At 48.7% G+C, this 22086-nt stretch overlaps 1 protein-coding gene and 1 long non-coding RNA gene across 2 annotated transcripts; both read right to left on the reverse strand.

The window, feature by feature from the left end:
• Positions 1-302: 302 nt before the first annotated feature.
• On the reverse strand, positions 303-9469 carry AMBP (alpha-1-microglobulin/bikunin precursor). The gene is made up of 10 exons (XM_083161163.1): positions 9304-9469; positions 7798-7940; positions 6652-6728; positions 6125-6238; positions 5689-5790; positions 5061-5098; positions 3305-3386; positions 1140-1307; positions 753-926; positions 303-661 (listed from the first exon to the last, which is right to left on the reverse strand). The coding sequence occupies exons 1-10, from the start codon at positions 9403-9405 to the stop codon at positions 642-644; spliced, it is 1020 nt and encodes a 339-aa protein (XP_083017289.1). The 5' UTR covers positions 9406-9469; the 3' UTR covers positions 303-641.
• Positions 9470-13195: 3726 nt separating this feature from the next.
• On the reverse strand, positions 13196-16154 carry LOC146036510 (uncharacterized). Its single transcript, XR_014460828.1, has 4 exons — positions 16033-16154; positions 14678-14782; positions 13852-13877; positions 13196-13317 (listed from the first exon to the last, which is right to left on the reverse strand). It is a non-coding gene; the product is annotated as an uncharacterized LOC146036510 (long non-coding RNA).
• Positions 16155-22086: the final 5932 nt, after the last annotated feature.

Genomic DNA, 22086 nt, shown 5'->3' on the forward strand with positions numbered 1-22086 from the left:
TCACATTATACCAACCTGTGGTGTTCCAGTTCCCAGTGTGAAAAACTGTAGTGTCCTTTGTTCCCAGTAGGCCAACTTGTACCACATCCAGTTCACATTAAGCCAATCTGTATTGCCCCAGTTCCCAGGGTGCCACACTTTAATGCTTCCATTTTCCAGTATCCCACACTGTAGCACCCTTGGTTTCCAGTATTCCATATTGTAGTATCCCTAGCCAACCTATATTGCCCCAGTTCCCTGTATTCCACACTGTAGCGCCATTAGTTTCTGGTATGCCAAATATGAAAGATAGACACAGGCACTAACGACACAATAGTAGTTTATTTATAAAAATGTTTTACAAGAGCTAGTGTTCCACATTCCTGCAATCCATGCTCAGCATGTGAAATTGGCGTAGCGGACAGGAATTGCCCCACTCTCTGTGGTCATTGTTGAACTACAGGATGGGAAGCGGCATCCCTGTGTTGCTTCTTGCTCATGATTTAAAGACACCGCCACCACTCCTATTACAATCCAATAATGAAATAATAAACCATTTATTTAGACATTTTACATTTTCTCTACATATTGGACCCTCCTATAGTATATGAGTTCAGGAGGGGGAGGACAGTGCCGGGAACCCTCCAGCCACCAATTCTTCATTAAATAAATTCTTCATTGTCTAGAAAATAGAACATAGAGAACAACAGTTAAAACTGATAAATGATAAACAAATGTAATTTGGTGTTCACCAATATGTCCCGTTTACCTACCATTGGCCGGTATCCCACAGTACTCCTTGCATTCCTTCTCCGTATAGAAGTGATTTCCATTCCCTTTGCAGCCTCCGTATTGGAAGGTGATACATTTCCCTAAGGTAGAGTCGAATGCCCAGCGGTCCTGGGATGACTTGCATGGGCCGGTCACGATGGGTAAACGGCAGGCCGCTAGAAGAGAGAAGATGAGATCATGGTGGGACATCATGGACAAAGGGGGAAGAATTACTCCTATGCATTCCAGACTAAGTCTTTTTCTATCTCTGTGATATATTTTGCCCGCTGATAGAAGATTTGGAGGTTCTGGGTGATGGTGGGACATGTTGTTTGGATGAATGATACTTATTACTATGAAATGTATGCCATTCCCTCGCATATACGCACCTTCTGTTCTACACGTCTGGAGACAATATCGCTCCGTCTCAAAGTTATTGTAGTTTCCGAGGCAGCCGCCGTAGTGGAAAGTCTCACAGGCCATGGAAGAGGAATTGTAGAAATAGCGGATTCTTGATCCCAAGCATGGGCCAGGAGCGGGGGCCACAAGACAGGATGCTGGAAGACAATTCAGACATTATAGGGAACCACTTCGAGTTTTGTCTAACAAATATATTTTGGCGTATAGAAAAGTAGACTCTACAGCTGGGTCCTACCAGCAGGGTTGCACCGCACAACCCTCTACAACCGCACTACCTGTTTTAAATATTACATACATATAAAATATTGCATACATTTGCTGGGACGTTGAGAACCTGAAGGGCCCAGGTACTGGTAAAGTGGCTAAATCAGAGAGCCTTGGTCACTCCCTTTTTATTTATTTATTCTCCAAGAAGCACTGCACATCAGCTGCTGTCCCAGGCCCTTGTTGGGCCCCTCCTTCAATCCCAGGCCCTGTTAATCAGTATCCACTACCACCACCCCCCTGTAAATATGAAGTGTACCCATAGCTGCTACACTCAGGTTCTTTACACAGAGCTGTAACTACAGTTTTTGGTGCCCTGTGACAGAGAATCTTAAACACCCGCACATAGGGGATTATTCTGGTTCACTCTTTCTGACAAATTCCTTCTTAGATGGACAAAACCATGTGCACTGCAGGGGGGGGGCAGATGTAAAATGTGCAGAGAGAATTAGATTTGGGTGAGTTATTTTGTTTCTGTGCAGGGAAAATACTGACTGATTTATTTTTGCACTGCAATATAGATCTCACTTTGAAGTAAAACCCCACCCAAATCTAATTCTCCCTGCACAAGTAACATCTGCCCCACCTGCAGTGCACATGGTTTTGTCCATCTAAGAAGGAATTTGTCAGAAAGAGTGAACTAGAATAACCCCCATAGTTCTTTGTTATTCAATTACAATACACAGGATTCAAACCCATAACCTTTTGCAATGCAGTTAATCACCCTACTCGTTGAGTTATTTGATCCTGCATAAAACTGACATTTCTACCCATATGAAGCTACTTGTGCTTTCTATAAATAATCAGCACTGTAATTGAGCAGATCTATGTAGTCTCTAGCCACATGTCCAATCCCATTGCAGACACTACATAGATCTGATCAGCTACAATGCTGATAAAGTCAAATGAGAGGAAAAAAAATTGATAACGCGCAGAATTAATTAGTAGTAAAGAAAATGTTTGGGGCATATCCTTTTATAACACAAATAAGTAAAGGTTATTTTTTTTTTTATATTTTCTATACATTTGAAACATTAACATTAGCGGAACCAAGTTTTTGGGGAACTTGTAAGTAGAAGGTGAAGTTCAAATAGAGTTTTAGCTTTCTATGCATAGCTATGCATGAATAGAATGTCTGACTGCAATGCCACAGACAGAGTGTTTGAATCCTAAGTGTGTTAGCATCTTGAAATGTAATAAAGGACAGTTTGTCTGAATAACACAGAGCTCTCAAGTTGTATAGATATTAGTGACAGAAGGGGTGGGGTTAGGAGATGGGGGGCAGTTAGGGCTTCAAAGAGAAGGGAGGCTACAAGTAAAAGCCATTAGAACTAATTAATTAACAAGTACCGCCAACAGCGACCCTTTCCCTGCAGCGCTATGTGCGGTGGCACCTCCTCACCACCCTAGTTACAGTCCTGACTGCAGAACAGATTATAGCCCAGGCGGGGATTTACATGCAAGGAAAAGTAAAACCATTGTCACCCGACAGTCCAGCCTACCATCACTTGGGGCTGCCCCTCTAATCAGTCCACAGGAAGGGTCACTGGGACAGTCCTCACTTCATGTGTCGCTCAGCGAAGGCGGCTGCCCCTAGGCTGCAGTGCTGACCAAAGACTGCAGGGGGAGCGGGCCAGAACACATTAATATACATGTACAGTTGTATGTGAGATATGTGCTGGATGGCTTACTATAGAATGAACAGCGGCAGCGCTCAGCCTATAGTCAATCACCCTGCCCCATGAAACTAGCCAATGGGAGTTGTGGGGAAGGCTTTATGATGACCAGCCTTTGGTCGGGTCTGGTGTTGCACATTCTGTACTTCTGCATTTCCCACATGTCTGCGACGATGAGACACTGATACACCCACCTGCCCGGTTTTTGGTGAATGGGTTATTGGCCACTCCTCCGGATCCCTCCTCTTCCTCGTTAACGGCCGCTCTCTGGGCTCTCTGTGAATAGTCACGTGTAGTTACAATAGAAATGATGGAGGTTTATGACCGATATAAACCCTCCCCCCCTCCCCCACCAGCCACTCAACTCCATTCATATTTTTGGAGGAGGTCCGGGTTCTTTGGCCCCATCCCACTTCTTTGGCCCCATCCCACTCAATACTGGCCACAAACTTCACGGGAGAATATTACACTGTCCCTCTGTACATTACTCTGTAGGAGACCTCACAGGCTCAGTGTTGCCTCTGATTAAAAACCCTCCCATGATGAGGCTGCTGCTGCTGTCCTCCATGGGCCTAAGAAGCATGTATTGAGCTCCACTGATCAGAGCGCAGCGCAAGCCTCTCCGACTCTGACCTCTTGTGCAAAGTCTCATGAGACTTAGTCAACTCCCAGTAATGCACTGCATTACCCGATGCTCAGCACCATTAATCATTGTCACATCGGCAGATAGGTGAAGCTGCAGCACTACCCCAAATACTTTTTTTTGGTACTTGTGTATTATCACGGCGCCCATCGCATCGCAGACCATAAGGTATGCGATGTGATGCGACGAGATTTCCCCCGATGTCATACAATGTTAAATTTGTATAGCATTGTATATGGCATACAATGCGATACGATGCGATTTTAAATTGTATAAGCACCCTAATGAGGGCTTACAATGATAAATGCACCCCCACGCCACCACCACTATGAACGTGAACCCGAAGCATGGCGAGCGTAGCGAGCCCGCGAGGGGCGGCGGTACGCGTCCTACGACCTTTTCATACCCCCACTATGCACGTCGGCGTGGAGTTGATTTTATATAGTGTGCCGAGCGCATCGAGCCACTGAGCCCGAAGCGTGGCGAGCGCAGCGCGCCCCGCGAGGGGATGCGGAATACATGTAATACGCGTCCCCTCGCGGGGCTCGCTGCGGTCGCCACGCTTCGGGCTCAGTGGCTCGCTGCGCTCACCACACTATATAAATTCAACTCCATGCCAACGTGGATCGTGGGGGTATGAAAAGGTCGTAGGACGCGTACCGCTGCCCCTGGCGGGCTCACTGCGCTCGCCACGCTTTGGGTTGGCGTTCATACTTGGGGTGGCGTGGGGGTGCAGCTAACATTGCAAGCACCCATTAGGGTGCTTATACAATTTAAAATCGAGTAGGGTGCTTCTACAATTGAAAATCGCATTGCAGCGGTGTGCATCGGGTGTATGGCATGCGATGCGATTAAAAGTCGTGCAACTTAATATCGGGGCGCCGTGATAATACACAAGTACCTTTTTTTTAATACATGCGGACCACAGGAGGCCCCTAGCTAGAGGGGGGGCCCAGGGGTACTGACCCCCTGTTCTCTCCCCCCCCCCCCTTAATCCGGCCTTGTCAGGGGCATTGCAGGGCCTGGGATTAGGTTATAAGGTTGAATACCAATCTCCCAGATTTGCCTGTGATCCATTTCCCAGCCTGTATTGTGGGACATTACGCTCTCAGTGTGTAGTGGATGTATAATGGTAAGGTGGGCGCTCTATGGTGGCATCATTTGTAATGGGGGCACCCTATGTCATAGTGTAAACAGGGGACACTGGGCCTGATTCAGATGTACTGGAGCTGCTCTCCTTCCCTGGAAGCAGTGATAGCGCTATTACATGCCGACGCCTCCTGCCGACAGTGTGCGGAACAGCTTACCCTGTGTGTCACCTCCACGTCCCCTGGGCTGCATTCACCTGTATAGAGAATAAAGACATCTGGTGTCATTTATTTTATTAAATCCAATTTCAGTCTTATCTGCCTCAGGCTGTGTCGCCATTCCCCACCCCCCTTCTAGTCTGCCACACCCCGCCCCCTCTGGTCTGTCACTCTCCCCCCCCCACCCCCCTCTAGTTTGACACCCCCCCCCCCTCTAGTCTGCCACCCCCACTCTGCACTTCCAATCCCCTCCCCCTTTAGTCTGTCAACCCCCCCTCTGCTCCACCACTCCCCCTTGTCTGCTCTGCTACTCCCCCCTCTGTTCTGCTACTCCCCCCTCTGCTCCGCTACTCCCCCCTCTGCTCCGCCACTCCCCCTCCTCTGCTCCGCCACTCCCCCCCTCTAGTCTGCTACTCCCCCCTCTGTTCCGCCACTCCCCCCTCTGCTCCACCACTCCCGCCTCTGCTCCACCACTCCCGCCTCTGCTCTTCCACTCCCCCCTCTACTCCACCACTCCCACTCATAAATAATGTATCAGGGGGGGAGGCAGAAACTTTTCTTGGCTGGTGGGTGGTGCAAAATTTCTCATTATGCCACTGCTACAACAGTAAAATTAGGCCTCAGAGACCTTTGTTGTGTGTAGTAAAGATGGCTTCCTCCGGAACACCCTGCTCCAAAGCGAACTGTCTGAAGTCATCAATAAGGCTCTGCCGAAGCTCCGGGGTTCGTCCTGAGGTCAGACAGAAGATACAGATTACGATATTGTGCTTCTAGCAAAATGTGGGTGGGGGGGTCAAAATTAAAGTGTGTTCCAATTATTCCTCCACCCTGAATTGGCACACTTTTAATATGGGCACAACAAATAGTGGGTTCAGTTGGGTGTGTCCAAAGAGACCTCTAAATTACAATGTTTGAATTAAATCTGCCCCCTGGCACCGCAGCATACATTATTGTAGACACAGTGACTCCCAAATCAGAATCAGCGCTAGAGTAGTGTATTATTGGGGTGGGAGGAATTATATATACGGCGGCTGTGTGACGCATGATCCTTCCGCCAAACTCACCGTACAATTTAGCCATCTTGGTGGTTTCGCCGTTCTTGGTTTTAGTCATCAGCAGCGTCGCGTACTCATAGTAATTGGTGAAGACAATGTAAGTCTTCAGTTCCGCACCAAATTCTGGAGGGGGGACAAGAAGACGATGAGTGCAGTCTGTATGTATAATCAGTGCCGGGCACCAACCCGGGCACCCGAGACATAAAATATGGGGAATATATTCTATAGAAGCACCCGATATACAGGGATGTAAGCACCCGCTTTGCCAGGACGTAGGCACCCGCTTTGCCAGGATGTAGGCTCTCTTAGATGCAGCTTAGATATAAGTAGTGAGGGATTAGTCCGCATACTAATATGGGCTGGTGGCCTTAGGTGGGAGATGGGCATTTACCAGCGGGGAAAAGATGGTCACTGGGTAGGGGAGAGCAGTAAGTGAATTGTGAGAAGAGGGCTTTGATGAAAAGAGGGAAGAGGGCCCTGCTCTGAGGAGCTTACAATCTACGCAGGGACACAGGACGGTACATCTATGAACTTACTTTCATTGAAGTGACTGAATTTCCCAGGAACATCGGTCTTCTCATAGGAGGAATTATATTGGGAGCACTTTCCGCGTCTGGGAAGAGAAGTTCGTAGGGGGATTCATTGCCTGTTATTGTATTTATAACATAGGAAAAATAATCCACAGTCCACCAAACCCCGCCCAGATCAGTCCGTGTTTAGGTAAAGTTACGCCCACTTTCTGATAAGCCACGCCCATTATAGGTTGAATTACTAGGCCAGCTATATTATATTATATGGAGAAAATGCCCCCTGGACCAGGTGTACTAAGCTTCAAAAAGGGATAAAATGGAGAGTGATAAACTACCAGCCAATAAGCTCTTAACTGTCATTTAAAAAAAAAAAAAACATCCCGTTCACCATCCCACTCGTACCTGGCAGTGCGAGCTTGGGCAGCGGCAGGGGGCGCAGCCCATGAAACGTTGGGTGTTTCCATTCAAATGGGCTGGTGACGCGGGTGTGGGGGGGCAAGCAGTGGATGTCAGCTGCCCACCCGCTTCCCGCACAGGGAGCCGGCAGATCAGGGACACCATAGAAGTGTCTCAGATCTGCGAGCGCTGGTCGCCAATTTCTCCCCCGCACCCAAGGCTGCGAGTGACTAATAATGCAAATCATCCATTTGCAGCCGCGCTGGGAACCGTGGCGTGCAAAGGGGGGGGACACGGACATTCCTGCAGGCGGCGTTTAGTCCACACGCAATGCTGCGAAATTCGCAGCACTGTGTGTGGACCAGAATCAGGGCAGACGATAGGGGGTCATGGGGGACACGTGTGACTGGCCCCTGCGATCTGAAGGGCCCCAGAATTTCTGTGTCCCAGCCGCAGCCCACCTGTATTATTAGCTTTGAGTCTGTGTGCCCGCGGCCTGGCCATTTACTGTACCGCCCCTTGTATGTATGGACTGGGATGGGCCGCCGGGCACTGTGTGCTGACAGTTCCGCACTGCCGCCAGGTCTCTCTATGTTCAGCAGAAGGCTGCAGCCGCTCAGCACTCAGACACTGAGTTGGCTGTGGGGGGCGGGATGCCCCAGAAATATCAGTATACAGGGCTCCAAGATTTCTGTTGCCAGCCCTGACCAAAATAAGGTCCATGGATTTATCTTATACAATATCATCTGTCCGTACCTCATCCTTGTGATGATGACTCCGATCTCATTGTCCGTCTGACCCTCGCTGAGCTCCAGAGTCCCCATGTTGTAGCTGTCCTTATATAACATGACCCATTTACACGTGGAGCCGATGGCGATATCGTACCACTTTCCGAAGATCTGGCAGAGACATGAGGTGGGTGAGAGATACCGGCGTACGTCACTATCATCCTTCCATTCCTAGAAACTTAGAGGCCTATTCAGTAACAGTTTAATAATGTCAGAGGATGGTTATCGATGGAATTTATCAATAATCCCTCGCCAAGGGCGGCTGCTCAGTATTTATCTACTGACCTGGGGCCAGATTCTCTAAGCTTCAAAAGTGATAAATTGGAGAGTGATAAACCACCAGCCAATCAGCTCCTGTCTGACATTTTTCAAACACAGTTTGTGACATGGCAGGTAGGAGCTGATTGGCTAGCTGTTTATCACTCTCCATTTTATCATTTTTGAAGCTTAGAGAATCTGGCCCCTGGGGTAATAAGGATTAACTGGCTGCTTCCAGTGGGCCAGACTTTGGGGCTAGACGGTTTGCACACAGCCAGATCAGAGCATTTTACTGTGATAGATATAGATCCCTTTCTAGACACGGCTGTAGAACTGCATGTCCCAGCATGCCCTGCAGCCAATGCCTATTGCAGAGAGACTAATACCCCTTTCACACCAGCCACCCGGCAATTACCCAGCATTTTTAAGTGATGGGTAATTTTGCCACGCGCAGATGAACCCCATTCACGCCACCCGGGTTACAGCTTTTCAACTCGGTAATTTACCGGGCTAAAGCTTTTCAACCCGGTAATTTTCCGGAAAATCTTTTTTTTTTTTTTCGGTGTGAAAGGGTCAACACGGGTCTTAAATCCTGGCACTCCGATTTTGGTCAAGAGCAGGATCGGAGTGCAGGGATTTAAGACCCGTGTTCACCCTTTCACACCAACAAAAAAAAACAGGTTTTCCGGAAAATTACCGGGTTGAAAAGCTTTAGCCCGGTAATTTGTTTTGTTGTATAAATGGGGTATCATTCTGCTTACAGAGTACCAGTTACCAGCCCGTCAGAAATGACAGAACAACATGGAGGGTCCCAAGTAACAATGAAGGCAATTGGCTAATTTCTCCCTGCCTGGGCCCTGCTTAGTACAGCAAATGCTAAGGGAGGGGAACGGTTCAATTAAATATTACAATGGAAATTTCTTATCCTATATAATCAAAGGCAACACTGCTCCTCACCTCTATGGGGGAATTCAGGTGTTTGTGCAGAGGTGGTGACATTACTGTTATGTTGGTGACCAGTCAACTAACATCCAATGATTCTGAAACATTACCCCACTGCGCCTAAGCGTCACTGTCCTGGCGACCATAATATAATACAGAGATTACATCAGATTATAGTATAATAACTAATAATAAATGATCTCGTTGGAAACATTGCTCTGAGGCTTATTTCTGGTGATAATGATCAGCATTGTGGTCCTGCTGTGGTCCTTACCTTAGTGACATCGAAATTCTCCTGCGTGGGGACATCGGTCTGCGCCTGGTCAGTGGCTGCCGTGGCCAGGACAGTAGCGAGGAGATATATGTACGTCTTCATGGTCGCTGGGAGAGAATCTGCTGTGGTCACTGCTAGCTGCAGCCTGTGTGTACTGTGTGCTCGCTGGGGATACACATCTGTACACAGGGGTCAATGTCCCAGCACAAAATCTGACCAATAGCCAAGACCGTATTGATCCAAATCCCAAAGAAAGTGTTCCCACCCACCTGCCCAGGACATGGGGGGGGGGGGGGGGGGGGGGGGGGCTGTAGAGTCAGCAGAGTTATAGCTTGTAGGAGAACTGTGTCCATGCCAGGGGGGTGTAGGTGAATGTGCCCATGCCAGGGTGGTTTAAGAGAACTGCACCATGCACCCATGGTGGACCCCCTCCAATTTTAGGCAAGACCCTTGCACCCTTTTCACCAATGCTGTGGTGCAATGAAGTTATAAAATGGCGTCCTCCATTATTTTATCATTATTAGACGTTATTTATAGGGCGCCACAGGCGTCAGCAGCGCCTTACATACAGCAACCAATAATACAGGGACGCAACATCAGCTGCAGTGTAAAATGCTGAGAGTCAAAAGGGCGACAGTGTGTAGGTTGAGCCCATATAGTCAACATGCACAAGGTTGGCATAGACAAACGGTCAACACAAGCAAGAGATCGACATGAAAATGGTTGACACATGAAAAGGTCGACATGGTTTTTTTGTTTTGCTTTATAAATTGCGTTAATTTGTAGATTTCAGCACATGGACCCGAAATTGTGTCCTGCGCCCCCTCTCCGTGCTCCACATGGGTGGTAACGTCAGGGTCTAATGTGAGCGATGGTGCAGTGTGGAATCCGTTGGGACTGAGCAAGATTGGACGTGGGGGGTAAAGGAGACAGGGGGCCACCCAGGCCGTGGAGTTTGGGAATAGGGGAGATGCTGGCGTTGCTCTGAGCAACCTTACATATACGTGCATGCTTGGGAGGAAGTGGGCGGGCAGCTGATGTCTGGTGATGTCAAATGCCCGCCCCCCGCACCCGCATCATGGCCTCATTACCATGAGAATGCCCAGCGCCCCACTCCGCCCCCCGCCCACTGTCCTGGGTGTGTGCACCCGGTGACCAGTCTGTTCGCCCTGCGTGTGCACATGTGCAGAAATGCACCTGGGCAAAGTGCAAACATCGGACCCCGTGTGAACGCAGGCAATATGCGAACAGACCTGAAGAAGGTCCTACATATACATTCTGCACCAACGCTGACATCCGCTGGCGATATAGATGGCATCCAGACCTCTCCAACCTCTCCGAATCCCTCCTCATTCTCCTCGCCCCAGGTTCCTCAGCCTTGGCATGCACTTGATGTCTGTGCAGGGCTCTCGCCAGCCACTAGAACTGTGCCCATGGTCTTGACGACAAAACCTTGTTGTCCTCACCACCCTATGCCCACATGTGGGTCAGTAGAAATACGAGGTGACCACTAGGCCAGGCCAAAGTCTATATCTATCAGTCTGTGTTCATTGGCTTGATGTGAGACAGAGGGGGCCGATTCATACTCGCTTGCCCAGGCTGCGAATTCCCAGCCCGAGTGATTAGCGAATGATATGCACATGGTATGCAGTGCGCGTGCTTGAGACGTTCACCCGAAGGCCTTCACTTGCTGCACGCAGGGTGATTGAGACACCCTGTGAGCATTTGGGGACATGCAGCCAGCGGTTATTGTGCCATCTCCCAGGAAATGCAGGTCATCATCAATGGCTTCCTCCCCCCCCCCCCCCTGGCCCTCACAGCCTCCAGTGAGTCCTGGCTGCATATGCGTGCACAGGGGTGGAGAAGTGTGGCTACGAACACCTGCACCCCAGTGAGCAGGCATGAATCGGGCCCATAGGGCTCAAACAATGAATCATAGCAGAAAATGCTCTCCAGAATGAAGGCACCTACTGTACATTCCCACCACTGGCTCCTCGGGGGCGGTGCTATCACATCCACTGAGCGGGGGAGTGTTGTCCACTTTGCACAGCTTGAGGCCATAAGAGAATAAAATAAATATGGTCTCTGGTGCGTGGTCCAAGAAGAATATTCTTGTGAGTAACTATTATGTGCGTGGCACTGGGGTTTTGTGATAGGTAGGGAGCCCACCTCCCTACTTACCCCCACTATACTATTGTTCCCAGCACAATGCTCTTCCTCTCCGGGTGGTCTCTCCCTTTGCTGTGGTGGCTGCTGTCTAGGGCAGAGGTTCCCAAACGCAGTCCTCAAGGTACCCCAACGGCCCAGGTATTAAGTATATCCATGCTTGACCACAGGTGACTTAATTAGTAACTCAGTCAGTCTGATTTAACCATCTGTGCTAAGCCATGGATATACCTAAAACCTGGACCGTTGGGGTGCATTGAGGACCGCATTTGGGAACCTCTGGTCTAGGGCATTTCATGGCTTCGGTGCAGGGCCTAGTGGTCAGGACTTATATTTGGGCTGCTAGGAGCAATTTTGGGCCCCAATGCTGAAATGCAAAGCATCAGTGTGTTCGGGGCGCAGGGGCAACGGTGCTTAGCCCCGCCTCCAGCGCACCACTCCGCCCCACTCGATTCCTGATTGGGAGATTTATATATATATATATATATATATACCCGATATTTACATAATCGATCAATGTTTGTGGCCTTTAGTGCTTGTTCCCCAAAATCCAAAGTATGACTCTCATGCGGCTGGTATTTGAGGGTGTCAACTGGCAGCATTCCTGAAAAAAAAGGGGAGTCTGCCATGTTTTCCAGGAATGTACGAGCCTTGGACGCAGCCTCACCGGCCGCGACAATGGCGGATCAGAGAAGCCGCCATTGGACGCCATTTACTTAAGACGTCTCCTGAGGATTTCTGGTCGTGTTCCGTTTGTCCCTGTTTTCTGCATGTCCCCACATCCCGGCGCCTCACATACCGACTTCTAATACAATTTTATGTAACACAGTGGTCGGCAGTCAATGGATTTCCCGTCTGATCCCCTTACCCTCTGACCTCAGTGTTTGTCCCCCACAATCATTAACTAGAGAAAGACCAGCAGGAATCAAAGAGCAAAATTCAAAGACTTTCCTGGTTCGGGATGTATAACGTACAGTAATGTGTGCGGCAGAACTTCTCTGGGTGCCATCTAGTGGCCACCGGCGTGCAAGACACTTGAAACCCCCCCATAAATATGAGGAACAGCTTTCGCTTTTTATTATATAGGGTTGACCCACTTTCTGCCCCATGCCTTGTTTTAGGGGCCATAAGTGTCTAAGAACAGCCGCCGGTCTCTTGCCTCCTGGATAGCCCACCGCTGCCCCCTCTGCTGTGCTCCCGGAGTGCAGGCTTCTTCACATAAGGACGTTGGCAGCCAATTCATATGCGGCACTGGGTGGTGAGCCAATCAGAGCTAGCGTACCATTAGCCAATCTGAGCGGCTACCGGTACAACAGCTGTGATTGGCTCACCACTTGCTGCCACATATAAATTGGCCACCAGCATCCTGAATCTGATGTCCAGGAGCAGGGCTTTCGTTCAGCCATTGAGCAGCGCAGGCAACACAGCACAATAGGAGATGGAGGAGCCGGGCGCTAAGTGAAAGAGAGGGCCCGGGGCCTGGACTAGAAATCAGTTCCATCATGTCCTGTTGACTGAAGGTGTTAATACTGCACCTTTAATTTCTCCTTATCATTAAGAGTCTAGGGATGTATCATCCTTATAATGCAGACTAGTGAAGCTATTCTAACCAATCAGACACTATCTTTTACCTAGTACGTTCCAAAGATGGCCGCTGCCCGGCTTGGCACCTTCACCTCAGATAACAGCTTAATAATAAATAACACAACTCTGCTTTGTTCAATGATTTTATTTCTCTTTGAAAGGGAACAGAGCTGAAAATAGAAGCGAGAAGGGTATTGGGAAATGGATTGCGAGCGGGGGGTCCAAGCTGTAGGGGGTGGGGGGGATCACCTGATGCAATCTCTCCTGCAAAACACAAACGAGAAAGGTCAGAGGTGGTTGGGACGGCGAGCAGTCACCTGCAGGTAGATGCGTAGGGTCAATATTTATAGAAGATTATCCTGCGTGGTGGGACAGGGAGAGCTGATATCAGCAGCAGGACTATGGAAGACTGTGCTTTACAGAATATAGGCCCAATTCAGAGGGGGTCTTTGTCTGCGACAGAGCCGGGGTCTTTATGTCACAACCGACAGAGACGGTTGTGACATATAGACCAAATTAATGCTCTTGGTCCATAGATTTAAATAATGCTTTGTATTTGGTTGCTTTGTTTCAGAGCCAGTTATAATGCATCACCATTGTGCTCTGGAAAATTTCACAGTTGTCCAAGGGCCCGTCCTGCACCCATTACAGATATGGCAATGATCACCCACCATATCTGCCGCTGCTGAGACTGCAAGGGCTGCCCGGGTACTGTGCCGCCCACTCACCCTCACCGCACACAAGGTTTAGCTTTGCACAGGAGAAATCATGTGACATTGTCACTACATAGAAACTCACCTAGACAGCATGCGGAATACAGAGATCTGAGGAGAGATGGATGACAGAAGATCATGTCACACACTGCCATTTTATTATTGCCATCATCATCAATTGTTGTAATACCTCATAAACCGCTCCTACCACATGGTGGTGGGCGGCCATTTTGTTGTATGGGCCCTTGAGCACAGGAATGAATAATCTGTATTGTAGTCAGTATAATGTTGACCTCTGAAAACGGCAGCCTACGCTATAGCCGAGAGGAAATTACTTACTATGTCCAATACATTAACATGCGTTATAATCTGTCATGTAGCAGTTGCCATATCTCTTCATGCCACCAGAGGGTGCTGTAGAGCCATTACTGTCGACATGCAAAAGGTCCACAGGAGCAAAATGTCGAGACGAGGAAAGTGGGCACATAAAAACTTCAACATGAGTTTTTCATCACCATAGACAAAAGGACGTCTCAAACAAAAGTTCGACCCCCCCCCCCCCCATCCCACACACACGTAGTTTCTGATTGGTGATTTCTGATTCTGTAAAGTGTGCTGAGCAAGGGCCCTGGTCCATAGCATGACGAGCGCAGCGGGGGGATGAGGTTTGTGGTCCATGTTATATAATCTACAAAATAACAGTAAAAAAAAAAAAAAACCATGTTGACATTTCCACGTGTCGACCATTTGCATGTGTCGACCGGCATTTGTGCATGTCCACCTTGTTCTTGTGGCCTTTTTTATTATCGATCAAGTCCCCCTGAGCTTCCTTTTCCCCCTACCCCCGCCCCATTACTGAGGCGGGAAAACGAGGCAACCATCATGATATAATCTATAACAATATCAGTTACCTCCGTCTGCGCTGAACATCTTCATGTCAGCTTCCGTCATTCCTTGGCTCTCAGCGAATTTCCCAAAATGCTGCATCACTTCCTTTGGTGCCTCTCTGCCTTTCCCTGCACCAGAAATGCATTATAATATATATATAATATATAGAGGAGACAACACTGTGTAAATTATGGCAGCGGGCATCACAACCCCATGATGGTTCAATCCAGCTTTGTCCGGCCTCTCTAGCAATTGTCCCCAATCATGGCACCCCAGCAGGAACTTGGAGGTTTCCAATTAGCTTGGTGTTCCCGGTGACGTGGGCACCAGGGGCGGGACTCTGACATCTCCGGATGTCAGCTGCCCGGCCACTTCCTTCAGAATGTGCTCTGAGCAACCTTAGATGTGCGTGTGCCTTCCACATCATTCGATGGTCGGCGACAAATCGAATTATGTGGGTGGTACCCCTGCAGGCTGCAAATGGATGTTTGTGTCAAACATCCATTCGCAGCCATTGCGAGCGAACACACGCTGCGAATGGTGGTCTGACCACTGCGAACACACGCTGCGAATGGTGGCCTGACCGCTGTGAACAAACGCTGCGAACACACGCTGCGAACACACGCTGCAAACACACGCTGCGAACACACGCTGCGAATGGTGGTCTGACCACTGTGAACACATGCTGCGAATGGTGGTCTGACCGCTGCGAACACACGCTGCGAATGGTGGCCTGACCGCTGCGAGCACATGCTGCGAATGGTGGTCTGACCGCTGCGAGCACACGCTGTGAATGGTGGCATGATGGTTGCGAACACACGCTGTGAATGGTGGCCTGACCGCTGCGAACACACGCTGCGAATGGTGGCCTGACCGCTGCGAACACACGATGCGAATGGTGGCCTGACCGCTGTGAACACACGCTGCGAATGGTGGCCTGACCGCTGCGAACACACGTTGCGGTCAGGCCACCATTCGGAAGGCGGGGTTTGTTGGACCCGCAAGGCTGCGATTTCGCAGCCTCGCGAATCAACCAGAATAACTCCCTTCGGTCTGTAGATTTGCAGGAAAATACTGTTTTGTAATTGGATGCTTCATTTGGGAGCTATGTGCTAAAACATCCACCAGCCAATCACAATGCATCACCATTGTGCTCTGGAAAATGTGATGGTTGGGAATGCTGTCTGTGCACTTATTGGGTGGGATCTGTGACCTTCCAGGTAGTCTGGAAACTGTGACAGTTATTTGCAGCCACCCGCTAAGCAGGGGTACTACGTGGTATTAACCCCATAGTGGGTAAAATGTTCTGCCCAGCTAACCTTAGCCCGGTTGAAACTGGGCACACCAGCTGGTTATTTTAGAAGTACACTTTACTTACCCAATAGCTTGATGGTTTTACAGGTTATATCTCCGTGCACTGTGTAACTCATTTCCATAGCAAATGCTTTGTAGTCCGTACCGACAATGCAGACTTCGTTATCTCCATGTTCTGTGTGGAAATAGCAGCCGGTGTTATGGTGGAAGATGGGCAGAGACACAAGATGCTGAGGGTCATTTACTAACACTGTTCATTGTGCGGTAACTTGGGGCAACCACACCTTTTTCATCTGCTTTGCGTGCGCCAGACAATAACAGCATTATCGGGGGTTCTACACATGGGACCTTATTCTGGTTCACTCGCAAAGGCAAATTCCTTCTCAAATGGACAAAACCATGTGCACTCTGCAGGTGGGGCAGATGTAACAGGTGCAGAGAGATTTAGATTTGGGTGAGTTATTTTGTTTCTGTGCAGAGAAAATACTGACTGCTTTATTTTTAGGTTCTAGTACATACAGTGGCGGATTTGGGGGGGGGGGGCACCTGGGCACATACACCCTTGACATTTCTGATTGTTTTTTCACCTGGAGACCGCCAGGCATGCAGGAGCTGCTCGCTGTAACTGGTGGGGGGTGGGGCTCCTGGGAAGAATCTTGCGCTGCCACCTGCTGGGTCCAGCAACCAATTAGGAGCCAACACTGCCGCTCCCGAGACTTGGCAGGTGGCAGCACGAAATTTAAAAAAGCCGGGACTTGCAGCACTGTGAATACAGCCGGGCAGCCCCCAGCTCTCTACCCAGCTGTCAGTGCTTACAGTTCTTTCCGGCTGTGGCTGTCTCCTCGTTACAGGGAGCATATATTCCCCCTTGGCAACAAGCATTTATTCCCACATGACAACGACCATGTAACCCTCCATGGCAACGAGCATGTAATCCCACATGGCAACAAGCATAGAACCCCTGGCAGCGAACATGTAATCCCACATGACAACAAGCATGGAACCTCTGGCAACGAGCATGACATTATGGTGTCATTTGGTGCGCAATGTCCCTGTTTATGGAATTTATTGTGAATTTTGCCTTAATCCATGTGGCATTATGTGAATTTTGGCTTAGTCCATGTGGCATTGGGCGGGATGTAGAGGGGGGGGGGGAGTTTGCAAAAGTGGGACTTTGGGGGGATACTGTCTTGTTTGGGATGTGGCTCATTTTTGCCCCGTTTCCGGGTGTGTAAATGTTTCGAATGTCATAGGTGCGATATAAAATATGGCAGCAGGCACAAAACACCCGCAATCCTTGCATTACTCACGATGGAAAGAGAAGCATAATTTGGGGTGCGCAGTGAGAGGCGCAGATACTTACTGCCGCTGAACTTGTAGTGACCTTCTTCCATGGTTTGGTATGTGAAATCCATTTGCTGGCAGCCCTTGGATCTGCAGAGAAAAACAATTTTATATATATATATATATATATATATATATATATATACCCTCAGCGCCTCCAAGACACCGTGGGGGTCTGCGAGGACTGTTGCTACCCCACTGGGAAGCTGCCATTGGATTCTAGAACAATTGGACTCTTTAGCTACAGTTATTGGGATTGTAACAGCGAACAGATAAACGCTCGTGCATCAATAATGTAATACCAGGCCAGCGCCAGCAGGGGGTGCATCATTTCTGCTGGGTTTTATGATTGTCTCCCAGACCCCCATGAGTGTAGGCTGACCTCCCGCCTCACTGTGTATATTTTGTGTACCACTATAGGGTGGTACAGTGGTCGAAGTGGGGCGGTATACGGGGGTATGCCATACCGCCACTTTAATCTGAAGATAAAAAAAAAAATCCCCCCCCCTCAGGATGCTCTCTGATCACTCAGCAGCGCATATTGTGCTTTTGTAATACCCCTGTACAACGGGGCAGTCTGGCAGGGGACGTTGATGGACAGGGGGGTGTCCGAAGGTGCGCACTATATTCACTCTTTACTTTTCCATACCCCCACTTCAAAATTTCCATACCCCCACTTCAAAATTTCCATACCCCCACTTCAAAATTTCCACTTCGACCACTGGGGTGGTACTAATGGCAGTCTGGCACAGTTCTGGCAGAGCTTAGTGGCACCGCACAACCATCCCGAACATCTGAGAGGGGGCATACAATACGTGCTCTTACGTCTTGAAGGCGGCGGAGACTTTTACAGTGTCATCTGGGCCAATGGAGTATAAACAGGCGGGGGCGGTCATGTCCTCCTTCATTTTCTTAAACATAGGGCAGTTAGAGGCGACAGCGATTCCATTCCACTGGCCCACAAACTGTGGAAATATCAGAGAGACAGGTTACCGGCAGCTAATGCCTGGGGTAGGTAGGTTGCATTGATAGAGGCAATGAGGTGCCTGATGCCTCATGCCTCCTTGTTGTCGCTGGATCTTAGTGAATGCATATTCTGCCTTCTATTAAATCCATGTTTCCCATACTTTACACTCCTGTGTTTAAGGATATGCCTGATATGCCTTCTTGAGAACAGGTGTCCTATTCTGTGGTGGGCGCAGTGCCGACATTTGCTGCTACGGCTATATCTAGGAAGCCCGTGATGTGGCTGCAGGCCACGGATAGCCACATCGTTGAGTTGGCCATCTATGGTACCACTGACAGATAACCTCCGTGGTACAAACCAACCGATGGTCACCCTGGATTAATTTTAATGACCCGCAGTCCAATCACAGCCCAGGAACTGGGCTTCATGGTTGTTGGGGGTGGAGCTTAATGGTGTCCCGACATTCGGAGGAGAAACTGTTTTGGTAGTTCCTCTCTATCATAGATGACAGGAAACCATCTGCTCCTCCCCCATTGATGGTGAAAGCATTCATCATTGGTCGTAGACCATCGAATCCATATAATCATTGGTCGGTGGCCATCTCTACTGCGCTTTGATTTGACTGTATATGACCTTAAGCACGGATATCCTTAAAACCAGGACTGTAGGGGGGAGGCTTTGAGGACTGAGTTCGGGAAACAATGCTATAGGCCGCAGGTTCTCAAATTCGGTCCTCTTCACCACACACAGTGCACGTTTTGCAGGTCACAGGACAGGTTCACTCATTACTGACTGACACATTTTAAAAGATCCACAGGTGGAGCTAATTATTTCACTTGTCATTCTGCGAGGAGACCTGGAAAACATGCACTGCGTGGGGTCCTGAGGACCGACTTTGAGAATCTGTGCTATAGGCCATACTTAAAGGCAGCATGCAGTCAAGATACTCATTGTCCCATTCACCCTTCTTGCAATCAGATGTACGGCTACCCCACGGAGAGGGAGTTGTATCAAATCTCGGAGAGAGATAAAGTACCAGCCAACAGCAACTGTGATATTTAATAAAGTGTCTGTAACATGGCAGCTAGGAGATTGGTTGGTAATTTATTTCTCCACGAGCTTTGATAAATCACCCCCTTAAAAAGGCGCCACGAGGTGTCCGTAGCGCCGTACATATGGCAACGTAAATTCTAGAAGGATAATGTTCTAGCTGCACTTACTTTCTTCATCTGGAAATCCTTCTGGACGGGGAGGTCAGTAGCCTGACACTGCAGGGAGCCCAGGAGCAGGAGGAATGCTGACACTCGGATCATGGTTCTGATGATGGAGAGATATTGCTGTGAGGTGTCGGACGGCGGGCGCTGGTATTTATACACCCCACGGGGGCAAGCCAGGGGCAATGACAATAAGGGGCCATTGTATGGATAAGTGCATTATATAATGACAGACACAATGTCTCAGGAACTAGGGGATGGATTTCACACTTAAGGGACGGTTCTTGCCAAAGGTCTTAAAGTTGATCCTGGATACTTAGTGCGGTTTGTGTTTTATCAGTACGCGATTGCAGAACGCCATCTCTTGTCTCTGGGGTGATGCGATCGGGGTCTTGGGTTACTTTGTCCCTTGTCCTGGTATCATGGGCACAAAGACACAGCCTAGTTTAGAGTGGTTTATAAGTGCGCGCTAATGCATGCGATTCTGAATCAGGCCCACTGTGTATGTGTATGTGCGGCAAGGCGAACTAGTATAGAGAGAGGACCCAATGTCCTGGTAACTAGCATAGAGAGAGGACCCATAGTTCTGGTAACTAGCATAGAGAGAGGACCCATAGTTCTGGTAACTAGTATAGAGAGAGGACCCATAGTTCTGGTAACTAGTATAGAGAGAGGACCCTTAGTCCTGGTAACTAGTATAGAGAGAGGACCCTTAGTCCTGGTAACTAGTATAGAGAGAGGACCCTTAGTCCTGGTAACTAGTATAGAGAGAGGACCCAATGTCCTGGTAACTAACATAGAGAGAGGACCCATAGTTCTGGTAACTAGTATAGAGAGCGGACCCATAGTCCTGGTATCTAGTATAGAGAGCGGACCCTTAGTCCTGGTAACTAGTATAGAGAGCGGACCCTTAGTCCTGGTAATCAATATAGAGAGCGGACCCTTAGTCCTGGTAATCAATATAGAGAGAGGACCCATTGTCCTGGTAACTAGTATAGAGAGAGGACCCATAGTCCTGCTATCTAGTATAGAGAGAGGACCCATAGTCCTGGTAATCAATATAGAGAGAGGACCCATAGTCCTGGTAACTAGTATAGAGAGAGGACCCATAGTCCTGGTAACTAGTATAGAGAGAGGACCCATAGTCCTGGTAATCAATATAGAGAGAGGACCCATAGTCCTGGTAACTAGTATAGAGAGAGGACCCTTAGTCCTGGTAATCAATATAGAGAGAGGACCCATTGTCCTGGTAACTAGTATAGAGAGAGGACCCATAGTCCTGGTAACTAGTATAGAGAGAGGACCCATAGTCCTGGTAACTAGTATAGAGAGAGGACCCATAGTCCTGGTATCTAGTATAGAGAGAGGACCCATAGTCCTGGTAATCAATATAGAGAGAGGACCCATAGTCCTGGTAACTAGTATAGAGAGAGGACCCATACTCCTGGTATCTAGTATAGAGAGAGGACCCATAGTCCTGGTATCTAGTATAGAGAGAGGACCCTTAGTCCTGGTAACTAGTATAGAGAGCGGACCCTTAGTCCTGGTAACTAGTATAGAAAACGGACCCTTAGTCCTGGTAACTAGTATAGAGAGAGGACCCATAGTCCTGGTAACTAGTATAGAGAGAGGACCCATGGTCCTGGTAACTAGTATAGAGAGAGGACCCATAGTCCTGGTAACTAGTATAGAGAGAGGACCCATAGTCCTGGTAACTAGTATAGAGAGAGGACCCATAGTCCTGGTAACTAGCATAGAGAGCGGACCCATAGTACTGGTAACTAGCATAGAGAGAGGACCCATAGTTCTGGTAACTAGTATAGAGAGAGGACCCATAGTCCTGGTAACTAGTATAGAGAGCGGACCCATAGTCCTGGTAACTAGTATAGAGAGAGGACCCATAGTCCTGGTAACTAGTATAGAGAGAGGACCCATAGTCCTGGTAACTAGTATAGAGAGAGGACCCATAGTCCTGGTAACTAGTATAGAGAGAGGACCCATAGTCCTGGTAACTAGTATAGAGAGAGGACCCATAGTTCTGGTAACTAGTATAGAGAGAGGACCCATAGTCCTGGTAACTAGTATAGAGAGAGGACCCATAGTTCTGGTAACTAGTATAGAGAGAGGACCCTTAGTCCTGGTAACTAGTATAGAGAGAGGACCCATAGTTCTGGTAACTAGTAAAGAGAGAGGACCCATGGTCCTGGTAACTAGTATAGAGAGAGGACCCATGGTCCTGGTAACTAGTATAGAGAGAGGACCCATAGTCCTGGTAACTAGTATAGAGAGCGGACCCATAGTCCTGGTAACTAGCATAGAGAGAGGACCCATAGTCCTGGTAACTAGTATAGAGAGAGGACCCATAGTTCTGGTAACTAGTATAGAGAGAGGACCCTTAGTCCTGGTAACTAGTATAGAGAGAGGACCCATAGTCCGTAACTAGTATAGAGAGAGGACCCATAGTCCTGGTAACTAGTATAGAGAGAGGACCCATAGTCCTGGTAACTAGTATAGAGAGAGGACCCATAGTCCTGGTAACTAGTATAGAGAGAGGACCCTTAGTCCTGGTAACTAGTATAGAGAGAGGACCCAT

Source organism: Crinia signifera, chromosome 9 (genome assembly GCF_055691185.1).
Source record: "Crinia signifera chromosome 9, ASM5569118v1, whole genome shotgun sequence".
Classification (NCBI taxonomy): Eukaryota; Metazoa; Chordata; class Amphibia; order Anura; family Myobatrachidae; genus Crinia; species Crinia signifera.